The 24,443-nt window shown below is 39.7% G+C and overlaps 1 protein-coding gene across 8 annotated transcripts in view; it reads right to left on the reverse strand.

Moving 5' to 3' along the window:
* Positions 1 to 24,443, reverse strand: part of CADM1 (cell adhesion molecule 1) — a 325,352-nt gene that overhangs the window by 224,359 nt on the left and 76,550 nt on the right. Inside the window, exons 1-2 of one of the 8 annotated variants that reach the window (XM_072822113.1) lie at positions 10,272 to 10,299; positions 1,838 to 1,888 (exon numbers count right to left, since the gene is read on the reverse strand). The exons of the other annotated variants lie outside the window; for them this stretch is intronic. Coding sequence (XP_072678214.1) covers positions 1,838 to 1,888; positions 10,272 to 10,284 — 64 coding nt within the window. The 5' untranslated portion in view covers positions 10,285 to 10,299. Of the gene's footprint in view, positions 1 to 1,837; positions 1,889 to 10,271; positions 10,300 to 24,443 lie in introns of those variants that run through there. 8 annotated transcript variants of the gene reach the window in all.

A 24,443-nucleotide genomic window follows, 5' to 3' on the forward strand; every position in this document is an offset into this window, starting at 1 on the left:
CTGCAAAGAGGACGCTGCTCTCTCCACCATGGAAAGTCTACGTGTCAAGATGTAGGATGGTCACTGTAGAATGGTCCTGCTAATACGCACAAGGGATAAAGCCTTTCTTCTAACGTGACAGTAGATTTACCATAATGACTAAGGAAGTATTCTAGGCAGTTAGAACTTTTCTTAGCAAGGCCCGTGACTTTACCAACTGCAGAAGAGATCAGCAAAATGGTGAAAACACATTTTGAGACGTCCAGGGCTGCTAAAGCAGTCCTTCCCTAAATCAAAGACTACACTCGAATACAAAAGCATGTACTAAGCCATGCCAGAGCATAAAGTCTTCCCTCAATTTTGGGGGGAAATGAGGGTACTATGAGACCTCTGGCATCCTGTGGAATCATCAGCTGCCTCCATGAAAGTAGCAAGGTTAACATGACCCCATCTAAAGCAGGTGGCAAGAACAAAATCTGAATCCACTCTTAAACTGGTGAACATCTGACAGCTCCTTGGTACTTTCAGACTTCTCCACTCCCCTCTTCCATGAGGCTTCTGCATTCTAAGGCAATGGTACAACACATCATTGGAGGAAAGTAATTTTAGAACGTGCCATCCAAATTAACTGGTCGTGAATAGGCTCTGATTAAAATATAAAGAGCTTTTAAAATAATTTAAAATGATTCACTGGAACTAATTTAGAGATATTTTAATCTCTGAATGTGCAATGAACTGTAGTCTCCCTTGGCCCCAGCCTTTCCTTGGAGACGGACATTTCTAGTTAGGCCTTTGCCATGGGTAAGAGGTACCTGAGCCGTGCAAGCCACACTACCCATATGCCTGTGTTTCCCTCTGCCTTTCTGATTTATGTTTTTCCAACTCTGACCCTGTTCTCTTCCCACTTTCCAAACCAGACTGTGTATACTTCCCCTTCTCAGGGACTATCGGCTCATCTGTTTACTATGCTAGATGGCTAGATAACTTTGGACACAACAATGGGACAATTATTTAAAGAATCACATGAGATCAAAAGACCTCAGCTTACATTCTTTAGTCATTTGTTTGAATTCCATTTTAGATTAAACCAAGGAACACTTTCCCAACATAATGTACTAGCATATTCATGGGAATTCCTAGAGCCACTTGTGAACCAATACCTAAGCTGCACTTATCTAAGCTTTTCCAACATATCTATGAAATTCAAGGGGATGTCTGTGGCTTTGGGAAAGTGCCTTCTTAAGACTCACTACAGATTCCTTCACGAAATCCTTTGGTGCCTGGTCTCCCAGATTTCCTAAATCTCAGCCAAAGACTCTTCAGATAAGAGGAAGAGAGCTGGTCTCTATTGCCCTGCTTTCTAGACCTTGCTGTTTCCTCCTGGATGAAGAGCTGGAGTTGAAAAGATGAAATGAGGGAAAAATCCATATATTGGAACAGTTTGATAAGCACAGAATTACCTGTGTTCATCCTCCCAGCAATCTACAAGGTAGGCATCATTATACCCACTTGAGAAATAAAGAAATAGAGGAAGAAAAAGATATCCAACAATTAGTAATAGAAGAGTAGAAGTTAAACTCAATACAACGCCAAAACCCATGATCTTTTCTGCTATACCAAAATCCAGTCTTCCTGAAAGCAGGAACCATGTCTTTCTGTTCTCCTGTGTAATCTCAGAAATGACATATACAAAGTGTTCTTGACAAAACACATGTAGCAAGTTAAAAGGCAAAGGATTTACAGGAAATGATCTAGCTTCTTTTGTCAAAAGACAATCCCTTTTGCCACACCAAACCAGAGAACATATCTCAACCATAACTTACAACCACAGCATCAGAGACAAGGGATGGAGCCTTACACATCCATCCATTCTGAAGTTGATGTATCCAAGCATAAGATGGCCACTTACCTAAAAGAAAGAGGAGAGAAAACATTGTAAATGCAGATGCTGACATCTTAGAAACTTTATCTACAGAAATATTAAAATTACTTTCATTTTATAATCAATATAATCTGAGCATAATAATAGAAGGAGAGCAATTTCTTCATCTCTTTGAATTTTTAAAGGCCATCTCGTATTTTTTTGTTACAGAGTACTTCAATTCTGGTCTTTTTCCCACATTCTCCTTGAATACTTTTTTGTTCTTGAGATGCTACAACATCTTTAAAAGACTAATGAGTCCTCTTCTCCAGAAAATTAATACAGACACCTCTCTCATATAGCTTCAGTGGGTTCAAAGCCTTCTTGCAGTTTTCCCAGTGACCCTATATGGCAAACATCTGATATGACACCAGACTGTACAATAGCCCTTAATCTTAAATATGCTTCAGACTGCTTCAGAATCCCACAAAAACTTTAAATTCCTAAAAAAAAGATGTGTAATATGTGTACAAAACTGCATCCAGCGAATACAAAAGGTATATTCTTTTTTAACATATGTGACATGTGAAAACTCGGTCAAGACTAGGTAGCAAAGAAAGTCTCCGGAAATAACAAAGAAATGACAACTATCTGGATGCCAACTAGATCTGTTAGAACATTCAAATTTTAAATAAGTTAAAAAACAAACAAACAAACAAACAAACAAACCAAACAAAGAATTATCAGGAAAACCTATAAAACAAAAGGGGTGCGTGTGTGTGTGTGTGTGTGTGTCTATCTGTGTGTCCGTTCCTGTCCATGTGTCTATTGTATGTTGAGATAAGGAGCTCTACTAGAGGAGCTCTACTAGGTAACATATTATTAGAAAGCTTAAAAAAAAAAGGAAGAAACCTTCTATAAGAATACCATGGTTTTGTTGCATAAAACAAAACAAATAGAACAAAACAAATAGCTCAGAAACTGCAGAAACCAAACCAGGTATACATGGAAAATTAGTATATGATAAGTTAACATCTCTAATCAGTGGAGAAAAAGATGAATTTTTTAAGAAATGGTTGGACAATTAGATACCACTGGAAAAAATTAAAATTGCATCCATATCCCACATTGTATAAATTCTAAATGGATCCTAGATCTAAATTGAAAAATAAAATCACAATTATTGAAAAAACGAATTTGATTGAATCCCATTTTAAATGGTGAGGAAAGACAGGTCCAGAAATAAGAAAAAGAACTTGTCTACATGAAAGTCTATCTAAAAATAAAAATATTTTGCATAGCAATAAGTGCCATCCACCCAAAGACAAACAACCTACTTGAAAAAGATATTTGCAACTTTTTACAAAGAAATAATATCCCTCTGGGAGTCTGGATAGCTCATCCAGTTAAGAGGTCACGATCCCAGAGTCCTAGGATCAAGCCCCATGTTGGGGCTCCCCACTCAGTGGCAAGTCTACTGCTCCCCCTGCTTGTGTGCACATTCTTGTTCTGTCAAATAAATAAATATTTTAAAAAACCTTAGATACAAAGAACTCCTAAAAGAATTTATCAAAAACAAAACAAAACAAAAACAAAAAACCAACATCCCCAAAGAAAAACTGATGAAAGAGCAGAGAATATACAGAGAGTAAGTGAAAATGGCGCCAAACACGTGAACAGATGCTCAACATTACTCATACTAAGAGACGTGCATGCATTTTTCACTGATCAGATTGGCAAAAATCCAGAAATTTGACAACATCCTCTGTTTAGGAGGCTAAAGGGGCAACAGCATCTTTGTACCCTCCTAGTGGGAAGGCAAAATGGTACAAACCCCTAAAGAAAAAGACCTGGCAGATTCTAGTAGAGATGTGGATTTTTAAGTCAGTATAGTATAGTCAGTAACAGGATAAAATCCGTAAAGAAAAAAAATGGACTCGTCAATAAATGGTGCTTGCAGAATTCCAGAAAGTAGATGTAGGAAGAAGGATGAAAACAGAAAAGTCACTTGGTAAACACCACAAGCAAGAGAGGATGTTAAAATTGTAAAGGGAAACTGATTTTAACATGGAGAAGCAAGGTAGATACCACCATAGCCCTACTGTGCTAGGTGTTAACATTTGGAGAAATTGGATGAAAGGTCCAGGGGAATTGGTTTCTTTTTCCAACTGTTCTGTAATTCTGAAATTTTTAAAGTTAAAATTGTTTTTAAAAATTAAACAAAAAGCAAGGCGCCTGGCTGACTCATCTGTAGAGCGTGCTATTCTTGATCTCCAGGGTCAAGAGTTCAAGCCCCACGTTGGGCATAGAGTTTACTTTAAAAAAAAAATCAATAAAAAGCATTTCATAGAAATGATTTAAAAAACAAAAATGGCACTGAGACAATCAGATACCTACCTGGAAAAAAACTAAAATTATATCCTTACTTCAAGCTATACACAAGAATTTGTCAACTAAAAGTAAAAAACAAAATTCCAAAACTATTTTGGGAAGAAAAAAAGAGAACATTTTGATGACCTTGAGTGTGCCTACATTAAAATTAACAACTTTTGTAGGAAAGACAGCATAAACAAAGAAAAAGCAAGCCATAGACTTGAAATGCACATATCTGACAAGACAAAAGATTAGTATTCAGAATATAAAGAGTTTCTGCATATCAAAAAGAAAGACAAAACAATCCAATAGAAAAACAGACAAAAGATCTGATCAGGCAACTGACAGAAGAAAACCCAAATGGCCAATAAATATAAAATGATACTCAACCACACGAGTGAGGAAAATATAAATTAGAAGGTACCTTTTCACTACCACCAAATTGGCAAAAATTTTCTCATCTGGCAATACCAGCATAGGAGATGGAAAGCTACAGGAGCTGACACACAGTGCCTAGGAGAGCATCCGTGGGTGCAATCACGATTGTCAGAGGGGGAGAGATTTATCTAAGGAAGTTGAGATGTCCAAAGTACCTCCACTTCTGGGTATTACCCTAGAGAAACTCCTACGGATGTTCAAGAGTAGAAGACATACACAGGAAAATATATACAAGAATGCTCACTATAGCACCAGGGATCAGAATCCAACACTAAAAGGGAGCTAGAAGCTCATTTTGTACAAAATGACAGTGGTATAGCCACAAAATGGAGTAATACGCAGTAGTGAGAATAAATAAACTAGAGCTACCAGCATCAAAATGATTAAATCTTACAAATACAGGGAAAAGTTAAAAAGCAGATTTCAGAATATGGCAACATAGTAGTATATTATTAGGTTTAATAATTTATTAAAACCATGCAGGGCTAGTGGATGGCTCAGTTGGTTAAGCATCTGCCTTCAGCTCAGGTCATGATCTCAGAATCCTGAGGATCCTGGGATTGAGCCCTGCATTGAGTGTCCTTTTCCCTCTCCCTCTGCCTCTCCCACTGCTTGTGCACTTTCTGTCAAATAAAATCTTAAAAAAAAAAAAAAAAAAAAAAGCAAAGCATACTACATAGCAACACGTGTTTGTGGAAAAAGGACTAAAACAGAACAGATATGGATGTAATAGACACTAAATCCGGCACTATAGTTTAACACTTGGAAGAAGGATGGGAAATGAGGGGAGGGAGAGGTAAATGTAATAGTCTGCACACACTGTAAAGTTCTAAAATGTGAAAAAAAAATTAAAAAAAAAAGTTCTAAAATGTGATAAGAAAATGTGGCAAAGCTAGGTGTGGTTATTTCCTATGGTACATATAATTTTTTTCCAGAGAGAGAGAGAGAGAAAGAGAAAGCACACATCTGAGGGACAGAGGGAGAGAGAGAATCCCAAGCAGACTCTCCAGAGCATGGAGCTTGATGTGGGGCTTGATCCCAGACTCTGAATTCGCAAAATTAAGAGATGCTCAACTGAATAAGTCAAAATTAAGAGACGCTCAGCTGACTGAGCCACCCAGATGCCTCCTATGCTACTTTCTATAAGCTTTTCCATAAACGCAAAATGCATCATTTCAAAAAGATTATATATAATATAGGCCTTTACTGTTATAAGATTCTTCAGTTGGAAAAAAAAAAAAAAAAAGATTCTTCAGTTGGATTTTGCCTAACTCTGATGGGTCTTTGCAGTTTTTCCATTGTTATTTCTCTTTTCTGAATTTTTATCTTGGTATAAAAACACACAAGGTATCTTTAGATCCCACATTCTAAGGAAAAAAACTGTCTTTTGTTTCCTTAAAAATATCCAAATACTTCCTCCCTCATTATTCATATATTCAGTTGTTTCCTTAAGGCTTTCTATTCAGAAAAATCTTAACCAAATCCCTCTGGAGTATGCTACACCCTAAAATATATTTAAGATGTTAAGATGTTTTAAAGAGCTTTGATTAAAAAAAAATCAGATCATTTATGATGCCTTTAATGAAGATTAAACAACCAAATAAAATTGCATTTTCCGTAATAAATGTCAGGTTATACATAACTATGCAATTTGTGTGTTGAAAAGTGATCTATAATTGTGAAATACCCCACGGTTGAGAAAGCCTGATAAAAATTTAATAATCTCGTGTAGGGTTTATATGTGTAAGAAAGGCACTTTTCCATATCACAGTATTAGATGCTACTGCTTCTGAATTCCCCCACAAGCTACTGTAAAGAGTCCCCACCTGGAAAGTCAATACACTCTGGCCTTAGAGTGCTAGAGGTTGGGGGAAGGCTAAAAGGACCCCACTCACCTATCTGCTTCCTTCCCTTTACAAAGACGATGAGCTCCATTGGCTAATAATGTTAGCGAAAGGCCGGGGACCTAACCCCATTTCTCCTACATAGTAATTTCAGGAAGGAAAATGATTCAGTTCTCTGCCTCCCTCTAATCTTGGCTTACTGTCTTTGCAGTGGAACCCGGTGACAGTGCAATTGAAATGCTGTTGCCGCTTGTAAGGAAACAGAACCAGAACACAGGTACCAAGTGTGGGCCAAGGCACCTTGGTGTGGAAAGGCTGGAGCATTCATTCTCAAACACCACCTAAAACCCTACATGTGTCCCCCAAAAATCTGATGGTCGACATTAGGATTGTTTCAAAATCCCGTGCCAGGATTTTCTTATTTCAAGATTAGCTCTGAGATGACTGGCTGTTGTCTAAAGTCAGAGTTTTCGTTTTTGTATATTAAACAAGCACCTGTAAATGGCAAATAATCCTCTTAACCATCAAGCTTCTAGAATGTTCTTCTCACTCTGGGGGCCTGTGGGGGTGGTGAGGAGGGTGGGATAAGACATGCCTGTGGGCTCAGAAGCTGAATGAAAAGTGTCAGCCTGAAGTCCATTTTTCCAACGGAGCCCTTGGAAGAAATTTGGAAGGTGGCGGTAAATGTTGGTATCAACAACACCTTCAAACAAAAGCCACACTGTTCGTTGGGCATAAGAATGAAGTAAGAACATCCCCTTGGAAAATAACAACAGCCCGATCTTGTATTTACTTTCCTCTGCCTACAGAAAAATGTGTCAATTTTAGATCCTCAAACAACAGATTCTTCCCCAGCACAACAGCCCATTTCTTTCTACTACAGCTAGTTGGCTGTCCCTGATCAGCTGAAATCTCTGCACAGCTCAAGCTCTGGGACGGAAACCAAAAGGAATAAATCAATGAAGGCCTGGATCCTGCTCCCACTCTGCAGGCCAGCACTCCTCTCAGACGAGGGGCAGCCAAAAGCTGTGGGGAAGTTCACAACTGCACTGGCCAGTGAGCTAAAATTACAGGACAGAGGAAGACTGTGCCCCCCCATCTAATCCTGGGAAACCTCATGTAATCCTTTCACTGTGCCAGACTGCATCACGAAGGTGCCGTACAGCTCTTCCCTCCAGCACACGTTCAGAATCAATTCTGCTCCAAGAAAATTAGTGAAGACATCACTCTCATGTGGAAGGGCTCCTAAATAATCATAACCCTGACACACAAGAAGTCAATGCTATCAACCCAGAGGCTGGGGGTTGGGGGGAGATGTTGGCCAGGAAAATACTTTTTCCAACAAAAAAGTTACATTTTGATGTTGTTCCAGAAAGAGAACATTGGCAGGAACTTCAAGATTGTGTGCTTTCTGCTGCTACTAAAATGAAATATATTTTAGTTCTAATCTGGTAATAGGAAACAAACCAAGAGCAGACAGACTGGCAAATATGAACTCTAGATGCATGGTGTAACACACCATCGGTTCAAGGGGTCAGCAAAGCCACCCAGGAAGTTGTCAAGTGTATGGAAGAGATGAACAACAAACATTAAAAAAAAATCCTGATCTAGTGAGAAGGCATAAAGGAGCCCACCTGAGCAGAAGGCTTCAAAGACTAGATAAGAAAGGACAAAGAAAGAAGCTTACATGGAAAACTCATCAACAAGGCAAGAATATAATAAAGCAAAACTTCGATTTCTGCCAGCATACCGGCATCTCGGCACTCAAAGACAGCGCAGCAACCCCTCTTCGTGTACAAAGGAAACGTGAAATCCTGAAATCCGTGCAGCCTCCAGTCACCGAAGCAACTAGCAGGTAGGGCTAATCCCCAAACAAGATTTCCTCAGAAATCGCATTCTCTGCTTTATCCCTTTTTTGTTTTTTGGGTTTTCCTCTTGTTTGGTCTTTCTCTTATTTCCTTGGTAAGTATTAGCATACCAAAGAAACGAATCTTGAAAAACCATCTTCATTCACTCACTGAATCAAGTCCTCTTGAACCCCAGGGGCCCACCAAGATAAAGGCCGCGGAATTATGGGTTTTTAATGAAGCAGCCACCCAACTAAGTAACCAGGGAAGAGTAAGCCAAAGGTGCTGAAAACTGACCCGGTGGCAACATAAATCCATGGAAAATGCATGCGGTCTTAGGGAACCCGAGCCCCTTGAACCCCCAACACAATCTTCCTCAGGGAATGCTTCCATATGCTTAAAAAAAAATCCACTGCCTGCTCCCAGATATATAGCATTAGGGCAGGGATAAATTTCAAGCTGGCAAAAGTCCAAACCCAACAGTTGCAGCTGTAGTAGCTGCCTTGTTTACAAAGCAATTCAGGAAGCTTTTAGAGGGCAGAGTGCACCAGACAGAAGGGGGTCTGTAAGCAAAACATGGATGGATCCCAATGCATTCAGAGCAGACAACACATCTGTTCCCAGGTCCCCCCTGGAAACATGCCCAATGCGGGATCCAAGTCAACTTTTAATGCTCATGTGTTGTGTTGTGTGTGTGTGTGTGTGTGTGTGTGTGTGTGTTTCAGCAAAGCATAACTACTTAAGCACTCGAATCAAAATTATATGCTAGTAGTTATTGAGCTCTTGGGCCATCCCCAACATTCTAACCAAAACACTGAGAACAACATGCCACACAAGGTTTTGAGTGCACTCCAATCAACTGTGACCTGGACTACTTTGCTCATTACTGACGCCACACATAAGCATGCCTTCTGTTGCCATTTGCAGCCTCTTTGAAACTGCACTCCTTGGCTTCTCTCTGCTGAGGGCTGTGGCCAGCACAATTATCTGAGGAAAGGGTATGTCCCCGCATCAACCTCAGTTACCCTACTTGCTCCCTCAGATCCGGATCTCAGTCTTCTCATTCGCATCCACCAGCCCCCTTCACTCCTTTAGGATGCTCGGTACTCACGCGTTTTCTATTCTGGTGCAGTTTAATCCAAAATTGCTCTCCAAGGAAAAGAAACAGTCAAGAAGTTGTGGCGGGTAGAGAGAAGCATGGGAAAGAGCAATAGAAGAATGGCTGATCAAGAAGCATAGACCTCATCATACCTTGTTTACAGTGTTTTACAGAAGGTGCACAAGGACTAGGACCCAGGAGCACAGAAAGAAGAAAGGTCCTCTAAGATGCTGAAAGTGGATTCATTAAGCTAAGAGGGAAAGTCATCAAACATAAAAGATGGGAAAGAAAAAGGGAATTTAAAAGAGGAGTTTAGGGCTCAGTGGAGGAGCCTGTGACTCTTGATCTCGGGGATCTTTTTTTTAAGATTTTATTTATTTATTAGAGAGAGCACAAGCAGAGAGGGCAAAAGGGGAGGGAGAAGCAGGCTCCCCATTGAGCAGGGAACCCAACATGGGACTTGATCCCCTGACCCTGGGATTATGACTGAGATGAAGGCAGATGCTTAATGGACTGAGCCACCCAAGAACCCTGATCATGGGGTTCTAAGCAAGCCCAACATTAGGTGTAGAGATGACTTAAAAATAAAAGACTTTAAAATAAATAAATAAAAGAGTTTAACATGAAGCTTAAAATAGGTGACCAATTAAAATTAAGAATACATACAAGGGACACCTAGGTGGCTCAGTGATTGAGGGTATGCCTTTGGCTCATGTCCTAGGATCGAGTCCCACATCAGGCTCACCCCAGGGAGTCTGTTTCTCTTTCTGCTTCTCTCTCTCTGTGTCTCTTATGAATAAATAAATAACATCTTTAAAAAAAGTACATACAAAATCGGTGCATCCTTGAGTATGGTTAGCGTAGCATTGTGTTCACACACTCAGCGCCGTGGCATCACACTTAACTTTTCTTCTGTGAGTTCTCCGGGTAGAGTAGCTGATATACCCCCAGTAAAAGACAATCCACGTGCTCCCATGACCGTAAAAATGCTTCTCCTGTACTCAAATGAAAAAAAGCATATACCTTGGTGACAAACTACTACAGATTTACAGTGGGAGTAAATGTTAAGCATAAAATCCTAACTATGTCTTTGTGTATGCAAGCACCTATACAATAAATCAGAATAGAGCCCAGTTCTGGTGTACTTTTGACTGTGTAATTACACATTAATTACACGTTTTTAATCGTACATATTAATAACACCTAGTCTATAATTACAATGCAGTCATGTAAACCCAATCAAGGAAAACGAGAATATTTGCATAAGACTGGAAATGAAAAATACAAGTGCTACACTAACGAGATGGGGATTAGGAATGCAGATCTGTGACAAACTGTGTCAAGAAGAATAGAAAGTGATTCTCCTTCCTGAACATTATTTCAGGCCCATTTAACACAATCTGTACCACTCAATGAATGTGCAGTGTCCTACACACATCAAATCAGATTTGGATAATGTTCCTGACTTCAGATAAAATTTCATTACTATATTTAGTTATGGAATGGTAGGAAATGCTTATATTTTAAACCTAATAAAAACTGGAATATGCCAAGAATTAGAAGAGCCTCACTCCAAACTCCCACATGAGATTTAAACAGCAAAACAAGTCTACCCATGGTGACCCCATCCAGTCTGATTTAATTTCACCCTTAAAATAAACAATTAACAGAAACTGCAACTCCCTGTGGTCAAGGAAGTAAAGACAATGGAAATTCTACTTTAGAAGAGCTTTACAGAAGGAAAGTTAAGCATCAGTCACTTGTCGCCCATAATTTTATATAAACCCTCACTGGCAAACCAGCACTTCTTTAGGTTGCTGAAGCTTTATTTCTCCAAACAGAACTGGAGTCTGATGAAAAAACAAAAACAAAAACAAAACAAATACAAAGTCAATTAAAACACAGCAAATCACTTGAACTAAAATAACTTCAGCCTGTAATTAAATCTCTTCATTCTAACCACTGTCTGATTTTTATGAGGCACTTCCTTACCAAACTGAAAACAAAAATTTTTTTGCAAAACCATAAATGATAGACTTCAAGAATTTTTTTTAATGTAAAGCTTGGAAATATTCTGGTCTCACTTTTTTAAACATAATGTTTGTTCTGCTTTCATACACAGCTCTATGAGGCAAACATCAGTGTTTTAAAAAAAAATCCTACTGAAGCTGCTTTTCAAAAGTGACTCACAATTGCATGTCTGTACAAGGAAGAACAATGTGGTACTTCCAAGTGATTCTAAAGTAAGGGACCAGTGAGGTAGTCAGCATGCCAGTGACAAAGCCCTCCTGTGAGTCATTATCGCTCAGGAAAAGAGAAGCAAAATCTAGTTGCTGAAATCTGTCTTGCATTAGGGCTGTCATGTAGGCAACCTGATTGCCAGTGAGTGAGGTCCCTACTTCCACAACAGCATCTACTCTTACTGTGTTCAGAAGCCAATTCAAAACCATAGGTATTTTACAAGCAGCAAGAGCCCTTACCCATTAGAAATGTCTAATAAATAGCATGCACCATAATGGAAGAATGCAGTATTTTCCACAAGAAATTATATCATTTATCTTTTCCAAAATTTTATTCACACCTCAATTACTGTTCATCTGTCACCATCACTCCTAAAACCCGAAGCAAGTAATCAACTGAAAGATAAATTCTCGCTGAACTTCCATTGTGTTTACACATAAGAAATTAAAAACCACCATTTCATTTAGCTGTTTACTTATTGTCGCTTCAAGATTTCTAGGTACAAACCTAGAGAAATGCCTGGTTTACTGACCCAAGGGGGAAGGGGATGGGAATTGAGAACAGACATGACAGGGAAGATGGGATGCATACAGGCAACAATGAACATTTGCTCAGTATTACGAGCTCCCGTAGATCATTTAATAGTAAACTTTGCTTCCGGCAAATATTTAGGTTATTACTTTCTGGGCAACAAAAGATAGACCTCACATTCTCAGCCCAACTTAAACCAGTTTTCATCAGATTTCCTCTTCTGCAAAAACCCTGTAATATTAATAATCTCAATGATCAAATCAAAACTGCTCACGTGTATTGAGTGCTTACTATGTACCAGGTACTGTTGAGACACTTTGCAATTATTAACTCAACTGCTTCTCAAAACAGGTCTATGAGGAAGATGCTATAATTACATATCTCCATTATCCAGATAGGGAATGTGTGGCACAGTGAGATTACATACCCTGAACTTGATCATATAGCTAGCAAATGGCAGAGGCATAGTAGAATCCCAGGCAGTCTGATTCCAGAATTCAGGTCTTACCTACTAGGCCAAAATTAAGCTCAAGCTGATAACCACCATCAGTACCCTAGCACAATAGAAAGGAATAATACTTTATGTAAATACTACACACACACACACACACACACACACACACAGTACATAACTTACTCCATTAAGTAATGCTGCATTGAAATGAAGTCCTCTTCTAGAACCATTTGCTTCCTTTTTTGTGACCTCAATTATATTTAACCAATGGGACTTTTATTTGCATGACAGTATGTCATTAGGGAACAGAAAAAGAAAATACTCAATACTTCCATGTGAAGAAGGATATCGTTATGTTTAGTAGTGTAATATTTTTACTAGTTCAGGGAGTTCTGGTTATCTTAATAGTTCTCATTCAAGCCCCTATAATTATTAAGGAAGTAAAAGTCACCATAATAACAACAAAAAATTACATCAATCACTGATAAAAATTCATCTCTACCCTCTAATCTATCTAGATCTAGCCATAGAATTCTAGGTCTCTGGAAGATTCTACAGACTGCAGCATGGAATGGTTGCTCTCACCAAAGATGCAGAATTTCAGGAAGTCAATGAAAGTGATGATAAAGACAGCCTGAATCACAAGCAAAATCACTAACCAATGAGTATCTGCAAAGTTAGACCAAATAACAACCAGGACGGAAAAGGCAAGGATGAGACAGGCCAAGCTCTGAAGTGAAAGGAAGGACACGGTGGCATTCTGCACCCAACTTTATCAGAAAAATCACACTACAAAAGGAAGAACCCCCCCCCCACACACACACACACAAATCAACATTTGATTCTTTGCTCATTCTCAGAATTCCAGAGTTGCAAATTATAGCTTAATTGTTGTTAAATATAAAACATTCCTAACTTTTGGTTTCACTTACCTGGATAAAGTTCAATCAAAGCTTTTTATCTCTACTATGAAATTGGATACCTGCTTTAAGTGAATTCACTGCAGTGGACTTTCCAGGCATCAATTAACCCCTAATAAGGAGGATTTCCTGTATATGATCTGCATTTTAGAAGGAACTCCATGTCAGACTTGGATGAAGTAGAACCAGCGTATCTTCCAACAGAGTGGTCTAATGAGGGAAGAGTTTTGAGTCTGAAAAACTGGTTTCAAATTCGGGTTGAAATGCACAACAGCTGCAGGGAGTCTGGGGAGAAATCCCTTACCCTGTCTCTGACACCTGGAGAGTACAATATTCCCTACATCACAATGCATGGAGGAGAAAAGGAGATTAAAAAAAATTATCCTCATATTTGCTTTTTGTTTGTTTGTTTGTTTTTTGAGAGAGAGAGAGAACGAGAGAGCACAGGAGCATTTGCATGTGTGCATGTGAGGGGAGGGAGAGAGAGAAGCTTAAGCAGACTCCACATCTAGCACAGAACCCAATGAGTGGCTCTACCTCAGGACTCTGAGATCATGACCTGTGCCAAAATCAAGAGTCAGATACTTCACGGAGATGTGAGGGTAATTTTTAATTTGCAAATGACTAACCAAATGTTTGCCACTCTTCTACTCATCCTTCCCTTCTGTGAGTTGACAGTCGATTTCACCAACCATTCATCATTCCTATGTTACATACTGGTTGCCTCCTGATAGCACCTGTTAGATGCTGTGGGAGGTAGCTAAAACCTTAAAACAAGGAAACTTTTAAAAAGTCGACTTGAGTTATGAATTTTCTAAGGTTGTAAGAGAAGATATGTGAGGGGAAATCAGCACACAAGGCAAATAAGTAAAACACAGAGTTATAAAAACAAAAAATGGTACGTCTGGGTTGACTCAGTGGCTGAACATCTGCCTTGGCTCAGGTCATCTTCCTGGGGTCCTGGGATTGAATCCCGCGCATCAGGCTCCCTGCAGAGAGTCTGCTTCTCCCTCTGCCTGCCTCTGCCTCTCTCTGTGTCTCTCATGAATAAATAAATAAATAAAATCTTTAAAAAAAAAAACAAAAACAAAACAAGAAAAATAATGGAAAAATCCTAAGAATTTGATTCTAACTACATAATCAGGGTAGGCTTCCTGGAAGAAGCTGCAAGAAAGAAAGATAAGGCTGGGTAATCAGAGGTTTAAAAGATCTTACATCTACCTCACTACATTTGTTTCTTCCTACTTCTTTTGTCTCCCTGGAAAAGGAACCCCCCAAACACACGTGCTGGGGACATAGCAATTTGGGGCTCATGAAGACTTTCAATTCATTATTATCTCTTGCGCCACCTGCCAGGTCTAGCATGCAGTTTCAAAATAGTGTAGTAGCATCGCTCTTCTGCTGATAATGCCAACTCACACCATTAATATACAACTCCACTGAAGAAAGACACTGACAGAAAATTTTAGCTCCAGGTCATGCATTTATGAAGAGATAATCAAAGACACATTTTTGTGAAAAGCAGGAATCCTATTCAAAGCTGTGCATCTTTGGCCAATTGTCCGCTGCTTTCCTGTATTAAATCTCCAGAGTGAAAAAATATGAAACAATATATTTCTATTTTTGCCCATCAGAATCACTAAACCCTGATATGAAGAGAACTGCTCAGATTGTAAACATGGAAGGAATAAATCTGCTGGGTAACAGTAAACTCAAGTAGCACAAATCACATCTAGTATTCTTGTAGACTCTCCTTATCAGTATTTAAGCAGCAGAGACAGTTAGAACCAACAACCACAGATAAAGCACACCACACTATTTAAATTCACCTGGTGTTCTGTCCTATACAAACCTCGATGCTTATTTTCAGATTCGACATATAGTCACAGCACCCACTTGTTGGGTCTACTGTCAAAGACCCTAGCCACTGACCCTTTTCATGCTGGTTAATTACAAGGATTACGGACACACACAGAAAACAACTGGTAGGTTTTGAACTCACAGCCTAAAAACTCTGGCAAGCAACATGATGGGACCAGCTAATCCTAAAGAAATTTGGAAACATTCTGTAAGATATTCTGGCTATTTCCAAACTCCTCAAATAATTACTCTTAGGCTGAATCTTAGCAAACACAGGGCATTCAGCTGAACATGACAGTAGAGAGGAAGACGGGGGAGAGTTTCTAAAACAACAGAGCAAAAGGATTTTCAGTGAACTGAGAGGCTTTTGAGATGGGCATTAAACATAAATACTTTATGTTAACTGGGTACGTAAGCGTAGGTACGTTTATAGAAACACAGGGGAGAAAAAACAGTTATGGGAAAATGTGGTCCGATACATGTCTTTCTTTAGCCATCCAGGGGAAAATAGATTTCAACTCACTTGAAAACTGTCTGGCTGGAGACTACCCAATTTCCCCCAGTAACTCATTAAACTATTACATCACCTTGACAGTCAATTCCTACGAAGTTAAATGCAAATCAAAACATTTTTAATTGAATCATGCAATACATGACTAAGGGAGCTCACTGTATATGAGAAACTCATGGTGAAGTACTTCATTACTGGGTGGAGGAACTACCTCACCGTAGATAGACCTAACTCTGATTTCAACAGAGCAAGTCTTAAAGCAGAGGGCACCTATAATGAAAAGATGTTGCATGAATACTTACCTACCTCAGATTACAGTATGGATCAGACTCTTTCACACCTAATTCTGAAGTGGGTATGAAGCAATACTGAGAAGAGGTATAGGAATTCAACTTAATGTGAAGAAAAATGTGCTCCCTCCTCTGCTACCATCTATATATAAAAATAACATATATAGTTCCTCTTCAACAAAGTTAAGATTTCATGAAGAATCTAAGAGAAAAACATTTGCCTAACCCATCCTGAAATGCAAAGGTCACTTGCGGCCCAATGGTTATGCTCTGTGTATTTTGATAATGCACAGAAGAAAATGAAACTTCTTTAATAATATAGCTTGAGGGTGAAAGAGGAATGGAACACTCAAGTGGTTTATATTATTAGCCTTAACAAAAAGGGACAGTCCACTAGTCCATTGCTTCATGTGATCTATTTACAGTCAAAATGGCTATATTTAGAAAAATCCTACAGTCCATGAGAATGGAGAGATGAATATCAAACTATTCCCCTTCTAGGCCTCCAAAAAATTCTATTAGCCTCAGGAAAGTATGTGCCATTGGGGGTTTGCTTCTGCTAAGATCCACAGCAGAATCTGAACCAGAATTACTTTATATTATGCACTTAAAAAAAAAATCCTGCTGCAAACTGCATTCAGGGCAATGCTTTAAATTGCTCTATATTTGAGATCACAGTTGATACATATTAATGTAAAAGAGCCTATAGCCCAAACCCCAATGTTTATCACTACCTGCAAAATTAAATTAAACATACCACATTAAGCAACCAACCAAATTCTATCTCCATTAAACCCAAGCCAAGAGTGAGGCCTTGACAATAGGACTGAAGAGATTAGGGCTTAATTTAAACAGAGTGACTGCAATAAAACAATGCCAATGTGAGACTTTACAGGAGCAAGTACTTAAAGCACCTCAAGACAAATATTTACATAAACTATACAACATAATAATCTACTAAAGATAAAAGATTCAGGAGCCCATTAAATAACAATTTAGAATACAAATATTACAGAAAGGAAGAAAAGGAGACAGCACTGTTACCGGGTCCTATAAATGAATGCACAATGAGGATTCTTCTGAAGGAGACAAAGATCAATAAGGGGTGAAAATGTAAATGTATTAACAAAAAGCAAAATGGGTCTCTAATTTTACTATCTTCTGTTACTGACAGCATATTCCGCTTCCCAGACAGACACCTTTGAAGTTTTCATACTTAGAATTCTCTTCTCCTTTTATTCCATCCTTAGAATGTCACACTCACACACCTTTTCCTTTTCTCCAGTTCCTAAATAATTCCCAGCCATTCGCCTCTTCCCTTGTAGACCGTCCCCATTTCAATCTCATGCTCTCCTTTCTCACAAGTGTCCAATCCCTTGAAAAGACTGAGGCACCCAAGTAATTTTTTATACAGCATTTCTACTCTTTCCCGAACACCAGTATAAGGCAAAGATGTTTCTTGGGGACTCGCTCTAATGCTCACCCCCTGGCCTTCAAGAAACACACCAGAACAGACCTATTCTGTCTGAATTTTCAAAACTCAGATTATTTTAATAATCATTACAAATTACAACCATCGGATATTTCCAGCTTCCAAAAAATCTCCCAGTTAATGAAAGCTATGTTTTCAGGTTCATAAAGCCAATACCCCATCTGGTCTTTTAAAGTAGGAAATTAACTGAATCCTCGAGAGAATTAAGAAATCTTTGACCATGAACCTGAAAATGAGCCCCTGAGATTCAATAATCTGATTAGTCAAACTGGGTGAACACGTTGACAGAATGGACTTTAAGTGGGAAGATCCAGAGCTGGGAACAGATGCTAGAATTGGGAAGTGGCTTCTATCCAAGCCCAAAGTCAGTCATTTGGCTCTTCTATAGAGATTAGTCAAGGGAACACATTTTTTTCTTTAGCCACTTTCATCTCACATGTGCCCAGGCCCCAAATGATGCTTATCTGCATAAGGAGTTGTTTTCTTGATCAATGAATTCAGCTGGAGATTTCCTGTGACTCAGTCCAGAAACTCTCCCAGTCTCCAGTATTACCCTGAGATACTGTTGAGAGTATTTCTCAACCAGATGTGTATAACAGATTCACTAGAACTTAAAAAAAAAAAAAAAAATGTACTTGCCAAAAGTCCCATACATCTACTGAGTCAGATGCTCAGGGAAAAGCCCCTAAGCAGGTATACTTTATAAGTTCCTTAGCTCTTTAAGCTCCTCTGAAAGATCTACCTACCGTTGGTGTAACACTGGTTAAGCACCACGGACAGAATTTCGACAGTGGGTGTAATACAACAAGGAAAGACACAGCCACACGAGATCGCCACATCAACAAGGAGACAAGCCAGAGCAGAGAACTCAGATGGTTGAGACCATCCTCTGCTCGTCTGCTGGTGGAAGGCTGACAGCCAGGCTCTGGCCCCATGGGCATAGGAAGCATCCAACAGACCTGGCACTCCTTTGGAATATTCAACAGGTTGCTCCAGGGGGTATGGACTTTGAAAGTTGCCATTATACTACTAGAGCTGGCATCCTGGGGTGTCACAGGTGTATTGATAATTGACTCAGTCTGTTTTGTTTACAATTTCCTGCCCAACGAATTGCATGTTTCTGCAGATGTCTGACAAATTCAGGACATTTAATTCCTCAGCTGCCACTGTCCTGCTGTTTCCACCTTCCTCATCCATTGGTTACGATGGTGTCCAAAGACACATTCACCAGCATTAGGAAAGGTCATTAAAAAGCTCTTACAACCATCTGTACCCAGATGGACAAGTCTCCAAGCCAAAACGGGAGAGGTTCCCCTTCAAAGGGGGCCCAGAGGACCGGACTCCAAACAGTGCCACAGTTGGTTTTTTAATTATTGTTTGTGGGTCCTGAATTATTTACATTTGAGCTGTAAATCTTAATGACCCATGCCGTGTTCTTCTTGGCTTACCGATGATGAGCAAAGCCAAAGCAGTTTCATTTACCTGATTCAATGTTGCTGTAGGATGGGGGCCAAAGAAAAGTGCATCTTCCTAAATTGTCTTACACAGGTTCTTGGAACAAATCATTCTTGCCTTGGATCCTTGTCTAGGTCACTTGCCATATACTTATCTGCTAATTCCCTACTGCTTTCACACTCTTTATCATCCATGGCACATTTTCTCTGCAAATGACTCGTTTGTGCAGAAATTTCTAAAACATTCCTAGTTCCCTGCACTTTGCACTGCACAAAAATTTGACTTTGTTTTTTTTTTGTTTTGTTTTGTTTTTAAAATTTGACTTTGTTAAAACACAGTGCCGTGATTTTTTTTTTTTTAAGTAGTGTACCTATAACGTGTTATAGATACTTCATATGGTGGCACCAGCTTCCAGAGCAAAGGACTCAAGGACCTTTTTAAAAATTTTTTTAAGATTTTATTTATTCATGAGACACAGAGAGAGAGAGAGGCAGAGACAAAGGCAGAGGGAGAAGCAGACTCCATGTAAGGAGCCCGATGTGGGACTTGATCCCGGGACTCCAGGATAATGCCCCGGGCCAAAGGCAGGCGCTAAACCACTGAGCCACCCAGGGATTCCCCAGGACCTTTTAAAAAAAATATTGTATTTATTTCTTTGAGAGACAGCATGCACACAAGCAGGGGGAGGGGCAGAGGGAGAGGGAGCCCAATGTAGGGCTCGATCCCAGATCATGACCTGAGCTGAAGGCAGAGGTTGCAGAGGTTTAACCCACTGAGCACCCAGGCACCCCAGGCTCAAAGACTTTAATTCACCCTTGCCAAGTTTGGCAAGATCTTTGCAACTAAAACCAAAAACCTAGAGAGTCAAATGGCTTTCCAAAAACAATCCCGCCTGGAGAAATCAAATCAATCCACGGTCTCAGCTAACCTTAGCCAATGGAGAATGAGGGAAGAAAGGATTCTTTTGCTCACAGCTACTTGACAGAACTGGAGATCTCCGTCCTAAGTGCTGACCTTCAAAGCACTAGGAAGAGCCAGTTGGGAATGGGCACCCCCCAATCTCTGAGAGGAGCGTCTCAGCCACACCTTTTCCCAGTGACTGTGGAGCTTCACTATACTGTTTCTGCCTGCCCTTCACAACTCGAAGCAGACGTGCTCACCAGCGGTGCCAAACTGTTAGACTCATCAAGTTTATGAACACTGCATACAAAATGCAAACATTTTCTTTCATTTGGGCAAACATTGGCACAGGAAACTTTCTTTCCAATGTTAACAGCAGGGAGCTTAAATAAAAGTTCAGTTTCTAGAAGGGTGGGGGAGAGAAAAAGCTAATTCTAAAAATATGTCATCAGCAGCATGCCATTCCCAGAGAAAATGGTACGTGTTTCCCTCAACACGGTTCACTCAAATGAACTTGACAGCTTCAGAGATCACTTAAAAGAAAGAAAATTTGTTGCAGGAGGCCTGCCAGATACAAAAGGGATCATGTCTCAACAGATAAGACTTGATAGATCCCCATCTTAAATATTTCTGCACAATGATTATGGAAACTCAAAATTAGTGCTCTGTCACACATCCACACAAGGGCTTCTTGCCCTAAGGGTATTTCCTCTGGCCCATTTGTGGGAATCCTTACTGGAATGTGGCAATTAACTTCAAAATCTTGCTGCTGCTATTAGTTCCCTGGAAAATAAATTAAAGGACATCTGGGCATACAAGTAAGATTATACAGCTCTACTTAAAATAAACAGCTTTTCCCCTTGTTTGCAAGTGTGCCCAGGCAAGGTAAACACTTTTAACTGGGTTACAGTGCCATCTCTCAAATCCACCAAATACTAGAAAATGCTGCTCTCGGGCAGACTATTTCCTAAAAGGGGGCCATTCAGGATACTTTTCCATTCAAACCTAACACTCAAGTTACTGAAAATACTGTATAAATCAGGTGTGAATATGCTCGTCTGACCCACAGCTACAGCTCTCAAACATCTGATTAAAAGGGAAAGTAGGCAGGCATTACAACTCCCCAGAAAGCCACAAAAATAAAAGGTTCCATCTTTAAGAAGATGATCTCCAATTACATTATACTGGTTTGAAGAAATGCCCAATGCGGCAGTGAGCGGCAACGTACCAATCAAAAGGCTTTCCCATCTCAACAGGGACAACATGGCAGCTAAGCTATCAAGTCAGGTGTAGGAGCTGAACACATCTATTTGTTTTCTCACCCTCTTAGCCATAACCTAGATTTCTAGAGCCTGGTTTAAATTGAATAGACCCTTTCACAAGTGCAACTCCTTAGAACAGCACTGATAGTTCTCTTTGCCCTTCCAGGAGATGAGAGCAAAACTATAGGCTGATCTTTAATATTAAATATTTAATGTGTTTTTAACACAGCCTTTAGATTTGATTCCAGACTTAATGCACCTGTCAGGAAACTGACTGCTACGGTTTTATTGCAACTGTACATTTTTCTGACATTCAGAAACAGATTTTCGGAAGATTTTGTACTGCAGAAAATTCCAGGCAAAGTTCAGTTTAACTGTTTTTTTATTTAATATTTTATTTATTTATTCATGAGAGACACAGAGAGAGAGAGAGAGAGAGAGAGGCAGAGACACAGGCAGAGGGAGAAGCAGGCTCCCTGCAGGGAGCCTGATATGGGACTAGATCCCAGGTCTCCAGGATCAGGCCCCGGGGCTGAAGGCGGTGCTAAACCGCTGAGCCACTGGAGCTACCCAAGTTTAACTGTTTTTAAGACACATGTTTGACAAAATATTTTCCTCTACAGCAAAGAAGAAGGAGAAAAGAGAAAGAAGGAAGAAGAAGGAGGAGGAGGAGAAGGAGGAGAAAGAAAAGAAAAGAGAAGAGAGAGAAGAGAAGAGAAGAGAAGAGAAGAGAAGAGAAGAGAAGAGAAGAGAAGAGAAGAAAAGAAAAAAAACAGGTTTCTAAATACACTAAAATACAAACCTAGAAAATGCTACAAGCACTTTTCCCCATATTTATGCACTTCTAAAACAGCAAAGACAAAAGCAAAGCCTCAGTGACAACTGGGCAAACCTAAATATGTTTTGATTTATGTAGCCATCTACCTCCAGCATTCAAGGAAGCCCCAAAGGAGGGCAACTGGAACATTAGTTTGATGGTGGGAGTCATACATTTCCATTAAATGGTGAGATTACAGAAATGCATAAATGATAGGACCATGTTTAGAAACTTCAGAGGATCCCTCCCCCCCAAGAAAGAATATCCTCAATTGTGTGCTTTTATGCTCATCTTTACGGAACCATACTTGCACCTGGATACATTCAGACTACCTTAAGGAGGAATAGAAAACCACTAACAAAACTTGGAACTTTATTTTCCTGTTGCTATGCAACAAAGGGAGGGTGAGTGGATGGAGGGCACATAGTTTAGATTAATACGTTACGAGCACTTCCAAGAGGGACAATGATTTTCAAAATACACAGCAATCCATACTTTATTTTTTGATTAGAAAGAGAATCTTTATCTTTGCATCACAGTGCTTATTCCATCAAGAGTACGACAGCAAACTCACTTTGAACGTTATTAACTAATATTGATTTAAGCAAAGGGGAACTCTTGAAATTCTTACTCATCTGAAATGCAGAACACATACATATTTTACCAAAAGGTTTACTACGCATATTAATCTTTTATGCATTTTATTCCTCCAAGCGTGAAAAGAAACAAGCTGAAGTAATAGAGGTTGCCAGGTGTTGGTGGCACCCATTCCACTGTAATGACAGCCATGACTTAAGGTTTTTGGCTTGCTCTACTCTTCATTATGAATTGCAGAACCTTCAGGTTGCCACAGCAACTCTATATACTGACAGGTAAGCTTCAGGAAGCATCCTGGTCATCGTTCCCATCTTGTTTGCTTTGCATCTGAACACTCCAAACTCTGTGAGGGAGCATCGAGGGATGGCTCCCCTTACAGAGTTATTCTAGCACACTGTCCGGTCGCAGCGATTAATCATTCCTGCTTCTTGAGCTGACATATCGAGGTGGGGAAACGACATCCTAAATGAGCAGAGCTGATTACCTGGGAAAGCAATTCTTCAAGATAGCACAGCTAACTAATAGCTCCATCTGCTACACATAAACACATTCCAAAGCCCCAGAAGTAATGTCAGAATACAACTAACAGAGTTGGGTCCTGTATGCCAGATTTCTATATGTCATCGCAGGTGTTTGATGAGTGCTGAAAGTACTTGAACTTTTCTTCATCTCTGGGATAACTGGGGCTGTATCATGTTAGGATCATAGGCCACCGAGAAGGGGATATTTCAGCAGGTATTCTCAGTTTGATTTTTTAAAATGTATGTGAACTAAAACTTCACTATGAAGCTACCTGAAGAGGAGGTAGGGCAGGCCAGTAGTAAAACCCACTTTCAAAAAAAAAAAAAAAAGAAAGATTTATTTGAGAGACGGAGGGTAGTGGTGGTGGTAGTGGTGGGGGAATAACAGTGAGAGATAGAGCACAAGCACAAGCAGAGGCAGAGGCAGAGGGAGACACAGAATTCCCACTGAGCAGGGAGCCGGATGCAGAACTTAATCCCACGACTTGGGGACCGTGACCTGAGCCGAAGGCAGACGCCTAACCGACTGAGCCACCCAGGTGCCCCACAACCCACTTTTCTAAAACACAAAACAACAAAACCCAATGATACACTAAAGAGGCTTTTTGTGTTCCCACCAAATTATTTAACAGTACGTAGTACAAAAGAGCTGCAGCTTGTTTTAAAGTGATTAAATAAAAATAGAACCTTTAAGAATCGTGACAGTGCATCACAGTCCTGCAAATTAAACGTAAGGCTATGGTTAGGACGCATCGATAAGCTTAGCAGACAGTTAAATACAATTTGGCTACGAGAAGCAGAGCCGTACCAAGCTATTATAGACGAAGCTATAAATGGCTCTTTGGATTTTTTTTCTTTTTAAGAAATCTACATAACCAGCTGCACCCTACAGATTGTTTGCTCTTTTATTATTAATAAATCTTTGATAATATAAATCAACTTCTAACATCTCAATGTTTGGTGTTTAAGGACACTGCAGGATTCTATTTTCCTGACCCAAGTATTGTTGGCATCTTACAGTAGCTGCATTTAACACTGCTTCTGTATCAAATGGGAACAGGCTCCAGTTCTTTCCACATTAGCTGTGATTTTAATAACATGCCAAGCAAAACAGGCTAGCGTAATAAGTTTCATTGCACCCACTTCAACAA

The sequence above is a fragment of the Canis lupus genome, chromosome 3, assembly GCF_048164855.1.
Source record: "Canis lupus baileyi chromosome 3, mCanLup2.hap1, whole genome shotgun sequence".
Classification (NCBI taxonomy): domain Eukaryota; kingdom Metazoa; phylum Chordata; class Mammalia; order Carnivora; family Canidae; genus Canis; species Canis lupus.